Source organism: Solanum tuberosum, unplaced genomic scaffold (genome assembly GCF_000226075.1).
Source record: "Solanum tuberosum cultivar DM 1-3 516 R44 unplaced genomic scaffold, SolTub_3.0 scf00023, whole genome shotgun sequence".
Taxonomy (NCBI): domain Eukaryota; kingdom Viridiplantae; phylum Streptophyta; class Magnoliopsida; order Solanales; family Solanaceae; genus Solanum; species Solanum tuberosum.
Genome location: NW_006238949.1, coordinates 285,454 through 294,049, shown reverse-complemented (window position 1 = coordinate 294,049; position 8,596 = coordinate 285,454). Strand labels below are relative to the sequence as shown.

At 38.0% G+C, this 8,596-nt stretch overlaps 1 protein-coding gene across 1 annotated transcript in view; it reads right to left on the bottom strand.

The window, feature by feature from the left end:
• LOC107059523 (uncharacterized) overlaps positions 1-7,779 on the bottom strand; it is a 60,205-nt gene extending 52,426 nt beyond the window's left edge. Inside the window, exon 1 of the mRNA XM_015306094.1 lies at positions 7,475-7,779. Coding sequence (XP_015161580.1) covers positions 7,475-7,779 — 305 coding nt within the window. The remainder of the gene's footprint in view (positions 1-7,474) is intronic.
• Between the last annotated feature and the right edge of the window lie 817 nt (positions 7,780-8,596).

The following is an 8,596-nucleotide window of genomic DNA, read 5'->3' as shown; positions in this document are numbered from 1 at the left end:
CAAGTAGTAAAAAAACAACAAAAATAATAAGAAGATCAAGTATGGGGACAAGTTCTTGGGGTGTGACCGTAATACAAGTTGAGATAAATCGTTGGGTACATGCTTTCGATAGGAAATTTGCAAGATAATAGTGACTAGGTTAAGCTTTAGATGGAAATAAGTTCCCTCTCGAGCAACTTACCCCGTTTCAAATTGGTTTCTCTCAGACACTCATTTACTGCATGAAGACCAACCTACGCCTTACCCCACTCACTCTCTCGAGCTGAGTGTTAGGATATGGGACTAGGGCTCACCCTCTCGGGCTGAACCTCATGTCGACCCACTCCATAGGCCATCAGTCTAGTAGTCTTGGTTTCGCGACCTCCCTCTCGGGCAAGCCGAAAACACATGGGTGGTTTTGTATTTGCAACTACAAACCCATTAAATTAAACCACAACCACTAGGTGAAATCACCATTAAAATACATCTACCCTATCAGCAAGCAAGACCCAACAACAATATCAACATATATTTGCTAATTCACACCCCAACAATGGGAGTGTTTAGCCACACATCAAGAAATAACAAAATACACCTAAAATGATAATAAAATCAAATGGGTATAAGAAATTAAACCTTGATTTAAGCAAAGGAAGAAGAATGGAGAAAACCCACTTCCAACTTGGGGAAGATGAAATCCTTCTCTCTTCAAGTCTCCAATAAAACCCCCTCCAAACTTGAGAGAAAAAATCTAAAAGCGTACTATTCTATTTTGAAAATATAATAATGGTTCAGAACTTTTAAAATTAATAAAGAGTTTAGTCTTTATAGCCATCAGAAATTAGTGTAGGCGGATATTTCGGCGAGGTGAGTCGAGTCTGCCGAATGACTCGGCGACTCGCCCTTCTTTTGTCTCATCGCCGTTGAGTGCTTGCCTACAACATCTTCAAATTCTAGACCATTGGGTAGTATAGTACTGCTTCACGGAACTATTCGGCGAAGAGCCGACTTCTCCTTTCATCGCCTTTTTTATCTTCTTCCTTCAGGGCTTCGCGTACTGGAACACAGGGCGGAGTCTGTCCTTTCGGCGAATCGCCAAAGGTTCTTGGCGATGCTCATGCTTCAGCTTCTTCATTCTTTTCAGCCTTTTTGTTCCTTTTTGCACCTAAGTGTCTATGCTTCCACTAAAACTTCAAATACCTAAAACATAAGAGTTATCATCAGATATTGAAACAAAATAAGCATTCGAGGACACTATTTCTATCAAAATAAAGCTCTAAATTAGTCCAATTTGTCGACTCATCAACACCCACAACTTAAACTTTTGCTTGTCCTCAAGCAAACTTGAGTTCAGACGTTCAAAAAGGATGTCTCAAGCAGTGCTACACAAGACTCAATCATGAGTGCACACAACAAGACTCAATTTACTTATGCAAGGATCAATTGGGTACTCAAAGATTTCAAGTTGTGACACACCATTATCAAAGATTCTCATGCTTGCAATACTTGCTACTTGTGCAAGTTCAAGCTCAACAAAAAGTATCTAAATGCCCTCAACCATAGAAAAATGATTCCATATTCACACACAGAGGTTAATCAATTCAAGTTCAGGAATCAGATGCAACGCTCACACTCAAAAAAAGAGGAACACAATGCATGTTTTCTCCCATAGGTTTGCCCTGATTTTCCAATCGACTCTCGATTCGGCTTACTCAAGATCAGAAAGGTCTTTCTAAGGCTTGTAATGGGGCTGAGTGCAAAGGTATGGTCATTTAGGCTCAGTGACATTTTCCTCGTGAGTTGTGGCATTCTCAAGGCATTCCCTTCTTTTCCTTTATCAATTCTTTTTCTAGTGCTTCTAAGTCACCTTCTTATTCTCCTCCATGGATTGCTTGAAACCCTACTCCCTTCGTACTTTATTCCACATTTCATTTTTTATTTTATTTTTTATTTTATTTAATTGAATTGAAGGGGTTCCATTTTTATGCAATACCATGGGTTAAGGGGGACTTTTCTTGCACTTCTTGACTTCTCCTTTTCCCTTTCACCACACCCCCAACTTAGGCTTTTGGCCTAAGTTGGCTATTTGCTAAACTACAACTCAAGAGGATTGTAAGTAGTGGTTCAAGTAAGGTGTAGGGTTCATCAAGGTTCTTCCAAAGAAAGGTAAGGCTCAAAGGGTGTTCAAAAGAGTTTCACACGCTCACGGGTAGGCCACCAAAGAAGTATCTGTCAAATTTGGCTCACACTCTTTAAAGTTGCCTCAGATAATCTCAAGAGGATACCTTTCTAAATCAATCAGACTAACAGGGAAATTCTAGGTTTATTCATGCAAGTTTCAAGAAAGCTAATCACACAAGGCATCGACACTTAAGGCAAACAAGACTACGCACTTTCGCTCGTGTGCAATGGTCATTACAAGAGAATCAATTCAATAAATGGCTAATCAAAATGAGATGCAACGAGTTCACATATTGTCTATGCAACTTCATTTGGCCTCATCGTAGCCGTACATTCATGTTCGTTCAACTGAGAGCACTATTCAAGTCATCGGTATTGATCGAAACTGAGACTCAAATTTTTGCAAAAGAATAGCCACATTCAACTCATAATGGGTGGCAAAAATGTGCGAAAAATTCAAAAAAATTCGGAAGTGTCAAAATCATTTGCAATTAAAAACAAAAGAGAGACATGAGCTCAAACATCCACAAAAAGCAATTTACAAACAATTTTAAACAGAACAGCCCAGATATAAAAACAAACGCGAGCAAAAAGTAAGTAGCACACACAGGTGGGCCTTACCCCCACCATAAATAAAAACATTTTTCCTCAAATATATAACAATAATCCCAAGGTCAAATTAAATAAAGGCAGAGAAAAGGCTAGAGAATAATCCTGGTTAGGCAGTTGTTTCGAGTTGGAATTCTTCAACAGACGTCACGTAAAGTAGAAGGTATGTTGGGGACGTTTGGTGCACTGTTGAGTGATTCATCAAGTTCAATACAGCTTCTCTTAGCATTCCAATGCGCCTACCTCAAACCCACACTCTGGAATGACTAATCAGCTATCATTTTTTGCATTGGCCTACAGCTTATCCAGTTCGTTCCTGCTCGGTGACAGCGCCTTGACTTCTTAGTGATTCGGCGCTTTGCCAAACACTACAAAACTTCTCAGCAGCTGTGGATGTTCAAACGGCGGTGACCCTCGAGGTCGCTGATCAGATGGGTGAATCGCTGAAACCTTCCTGAGCTCACCAAGTTATACAAATTCCAGGCTCAGAGAGTGCCTTGAGTCAAATGGAGAAATAGCACTGATCATCGGTGTCTTCGGCGACCCGCCAACTAGGTCTGCTGCTCGCCATTCTGCACCTCTTTGGCACCTACCACACTTCTAGCTACAAGACAAAACACTATTATTTGTACTAGTATGCAAATATAAGATAATATGGGGTTTTGGGTTGCCTCCCAAACAACGCCTTAGTTAACATCGCGGCACGACGCAAGTCAGCGACTATTCTTCATCCTCAGAGCTGCCCATGTTGTAATTAGGCAAGTCCTCGACAAATGATAGGTAATGGCCTGATATCAAATGGCCGATTTGAGCATCCTGCAGCTGAATGGTCATGGAGTGAGAGGCTGACGCTTCGTTTAGCATTTTGATGTTCTCCTTCATCTCATTTAACATCTTCTCATGTGCCTCGATTTTTTGCTGAATGAGTGACAGAGCTTCATCATCTTGCACGTTTCTCTGCTTTCTCCCATGTTTACACCCTCAAAGGGAGGAGTGTTTTTCTTCTTTCATGGCTTGTGTTTCAAATTCTATGACTCGGGTGGTGGATAGAACATCCAATTGGGTGACTAGTGTGTCCCACTCCTGCTTTCTTTTTGCTTCTTTGTTGGCCTCCACCATGCCATCGAGGAGTTTTTCTACCACTTCATAGGGCTGGTGTAGCACGCTTCCCTCAAAATATTGATCAACTATACTTCTATTCTCGTGTCCTAGACCTCGATAGAAGCACTCCAGTAGCCCCTTATCCGTCATCCCATGAGATGGGCATGGTTGCAGCACCGCTTGAAACTTTAGCCACATTTCTTGAATTGTTTCATCCCCTTCCTGTTTAAATGTTAGGAGATTGTCCCTAAGGTTCAGTAGTTTCAGAAGGTGATGATCTTTGTGATATCCATAATGAATTTCCATCCTTAGTTCTTGTTCTTATATTCACACTAGCAAAACAAAACTACAATTTAGATTAGTATAACTAAAACTAGGAAGAATCAAAAAATTTATTTAACTATGAATTCCCAAATAAATAAAGAGTTTAGTATTTATAGCCATCAGAAATTAGTGTAGGCGGATAGTTCGATGAGGTTAGTCGAGTCCGCCGAATGACTCGGCAACTCGCCCTTCTTTTGTACTCATCGCCGTTGAGTGCTTGCCTACAACATCTTCACATTCTGGACCATAGGGCGGTATAGTACTGCTTCGCGGAACTATTCGGCGAAGCGCCGCCTGCTCCTTTCATCGCCTTTTTGATCCTTTTCCTTCAGGGCTTCGCATACTGGAACAAAAGGGTGGAGTCTGTCCTTTCGGCGAATCGCCAAAGGTTCTTGGCGATGTTCATGCTTCAGCCTCTTCATTCTTTTCAGCCTGTTTGTTCCTTTTTGCGCCTAAGTGTCCATGCTTCCACCAAGACATCAAATACCTGAAACTTAAGAGTTTTCATTAGATATTGAGACAAAATAAGCATTTGAAGACACTATTTCTATCAAAATAAAGCCCTAAATGAGTCCAATTTGTGGACTCATCAGAAATGTCAACTGCTATAGTCAACACTCTAACATATTTCATGCGCCCTCGTTAATTCTATGTTGCTTTTGCTTTTTGTTGCTACTATGTTGTGTTCTGGGCTGTGTAGCTCATCTTAAGACTTTTTTGTTGTTGTTTTTGCTGAACTCTATAGTCTTTTGTTTTTGCTGATGCCAAAGGGGGAGAAATATTATCTTTTGTTAGATCTAATTGCATGCTTACTATCCTATTGTCTCTCTGTTGATTATGTTTTTTTATCCTTATTACTGTTGTTCTCTAACTGGTGAGAAAGCTGGATTAACCTTCACCTTGATAAACTAAGGCAAAGTTTACATAACAATGAAAATACTCGCATAGCTAGTTAAAAAACTTAGTCAACCACCCTTCACCACATTCAGGGGGAGCAAACCAAACATTAGCTCTATAAGTCGACTATATAACAGGGAAGTATCTCTACTACGTACATATTGTCATCATCAAAAAAAGGGGATATTGTTAGTGTAAAGTTTTAATGATAAACAACTTATTCTTGCAGAACAAACTCGTCATCAAAAAGGAAAGAATCAAGAATAAAGGCATCATGGAATTTAAGTTCCCCCATCAATAAAAAATCAGATAAATCACATTAAGGGAAAATTGAAGATTGTCAATCAAGGATCTTGACTCAAGGAACTGTCTAAATGAAGAATCTCAGAAGGCACAAATCAAGGAAGATCACAAAAGGCACAAATCAAGGAAGATATCAAACAGCAACAATAAAGATCAGAAATCGATTCAAACAGCTGAGACAAGGGTAAACAAGGAAGGTCACAGCGGCTACATCCCAATCAACATTAATCAAGGATAGCTGAAGATGTCAACGACTACATCTCAATCAACACACAATCAAGGAAGTTTAAGATCACAAAAGAATCAAGGCTAAGTCTACAAGGAAACTGGAGATTCGCCTTAAGCTTTATTCATGGAAAATAAGGATCCCTTGCCTTCTTTTCGAAGGATCAAATCTCTTGGGTTGTCGATCGCAAGAGGAAAAAATGTAGAACAAGTCTAAATTATCTCACATTCTGTACTCTACTGTTAACAAGCATTGTATTACCTAGTTCTACTGTGTAAACAAAAAAGCGATAAAAGATAACCGTTATTGTTTATTTAAGTAATTTTTCTTGTCTAATCTATCAATTGTCTACTATAAAGATGCTTTTTTTCTTCAATCAGAACAAACAAAAATCCTGATATATATATTTCTTGGTCAAGGAAAACATTAGATTATTTGTTCAACTAATAACTACATCTGTAAATTGTTTTGTTTAGAAAAGAGATAGTCACTGGAAGCTGGGACCTAATGATTTATCTATTTTCAACCTGTGGTGCTTAAACTCTTAAAAATTCTGGTGATATGATTGAAGCATTTCGAAGAAACTCACTTTGTTAGATGGACATATTAACCCTGTTTGGGAATTATTAAATAGATGAAATAGCATAACATTGAAATAATGCATTTCAAATTTCAACAAGTATTGAGGTTGAGTACACTGCCAACAGAAGATATTGAACCAATGGATTTTATATTGTAACTGGAAAACTAAATTCATTATAGAGCTTATTGTTCAAGGCCCATTTATGTGAAATGTCAAAGATACAAATCAAACTGCTCATACTTGGAATACAACTAGACACCAATACAAAGTAAAATAGTGATTAAAAAGGTTCAACTTGGAGAATGAAGTTGGTTAATTTATGCAGCTGCAGTGATGCACTCAATAGCCTGTTTGCAGCTACAGGGTCAGTATCTTTCTCCAATTCCTTTTAGGGTGCATAAATGGAGAAAGTCGTGTAACATAATGTGATAAGTATATTTTTCTGTGTCAATAAAATGTTTTACACTAGTTTATCCTTACATCAATTATATAATGTGATAAGTGTTTTTATCTCACAATTCAATCTCCTTTTTCTAGCTTGTATCAAGTTCCTGCTAATAAGATCCCCCAAATAATCTATTGCCACTTCCTCAAAACTTTTACCATGTTCGGAAGTCCTTATGAAACCTTCTGCAATCCATAATTTGATCAATATCTGAGTCTCAAACTGAAAATCCTCTAGGAAACTACACATAGATAGAAAGCAAGGTTTGAGCTGACTAGGCAAGTGGTGGTAACTCAAACCGAGCACTCCTAAGCATTTTTTGGACAACTAGCAATGGTTTAACTTAAGGTTTGGGCAACATCATTCGAATCTTCTAATGTCCTCGTCACATTAGAGAGATGTCATGCGATCACTGAAATCGTTAAGGGCAGTCCTTGGTATTTTTCTACTATTTCCTGTCCAATTTCTTCCAATTTGGGAGATGATCATGTTTTTGTCCAAACAACTTATCACACGATAACTTCCAATCATTTTCTAAATTCAAAAGGTTCATCTCATGAGGGCTACAAGTATTTGCATACATCGCTACCTCGTTTTTCCTAGTAGTCAATAAAATTCAGCTCCCATTGTTGTAATTCAGAATTATTCCTCTTATGTTATCCCAAACATCCCTACTCCAAATTTCATCAACAACAACAAGGTATCTTCGAACCTTTAGATTCTTTTCCACCAAGTCAGCTAACTCACTCTCATCCATCTCATCCTAATCTTTTTCGTTGACACCATCTGTTTGCTTTGAAATGCAATGCCAAGCTTTTAACAATACATTTCTACCTCTAAATTCTTGAGTATTGTAACCCAAGAAAGAATGTCAAAGTGATAGCTGATCGTAAGCTGATCGTAAGCTTTTTTAGCGAGTGTTGTTTTGTTAATTCCATGCATGCCTAATATTGTGACAATCTCTAGATCCGACAATCGTCCTGTCAATCTTATAATGATGATCTCCAAGTCATCATCAATTCCCTGCACAATATCATTTTCTAACATTGGAAAACTCTTAGAAGAAGTTCCAGTTAAGGAATCCCCCGATAATTCAAGAATTTGATCAACATCATGAGAATGAATGTCCATCACCAAGCTTGTTTCTTTGTTTTACCCATTTTTTCATTAAGTGGTAGCAAATCATGATGTCGTAAAATTCCAAATGTCAAGCTTGAGCCTTTTGAAGATTTGAGAAATCTGTATTTCACCAGCATCCTTTGCCTCACTAGCAGCAACTCTATTTTTTTCCTCCAAAGACTTTTGGAAATATGCAGTGGTAGCACGAAGAAATTTGAGCATTTGAGCAGTGTGACCATGAAAGAGTTCTGGATTTTGTTGGTCAAGTGTTTGAAGAAGAGAGATTACAGCACTATAAGATGCCATCAAGGAGATATGCACAGAAAATTTTTTGTTTCTTTTTAAACAATTTTTGATAAATAAAAAATTAAATCAATGCCAGTTCTGTGTGAAATCAGATCTGTCCAGTTATACAGAGGAGTTATTATTTCACATCCCTTTTAAAAGAATCATTTTTTTAATTTGTTATAATTGAAGAAAATAAGCATATTTACAGTAGACAATTAATAGATTAGACAAGAAACCATTTAATCAAATAAACAATCACATCTATACACAACAGAACTTGGTTTCAACTAACAACTAACTATTCCAACTCTCCCTTACTGTGTCTTGCCGACACTCGAGCTGACCTTACACATAAAATTTCGAGGTGTCTAGATGGAGTAGTATTAATCTGACAGAGTGGAGATGTGTTTGAGGTGTCTAGATGTACATACCTAATGTTGGAGTGTTTACTTGTCAACTGAGACCACATCGAAACGTCTATTTATGTATTACTTGCCAGACCAAATTTGAGCATAGAACATAGAGCAAGATTGACTAATAG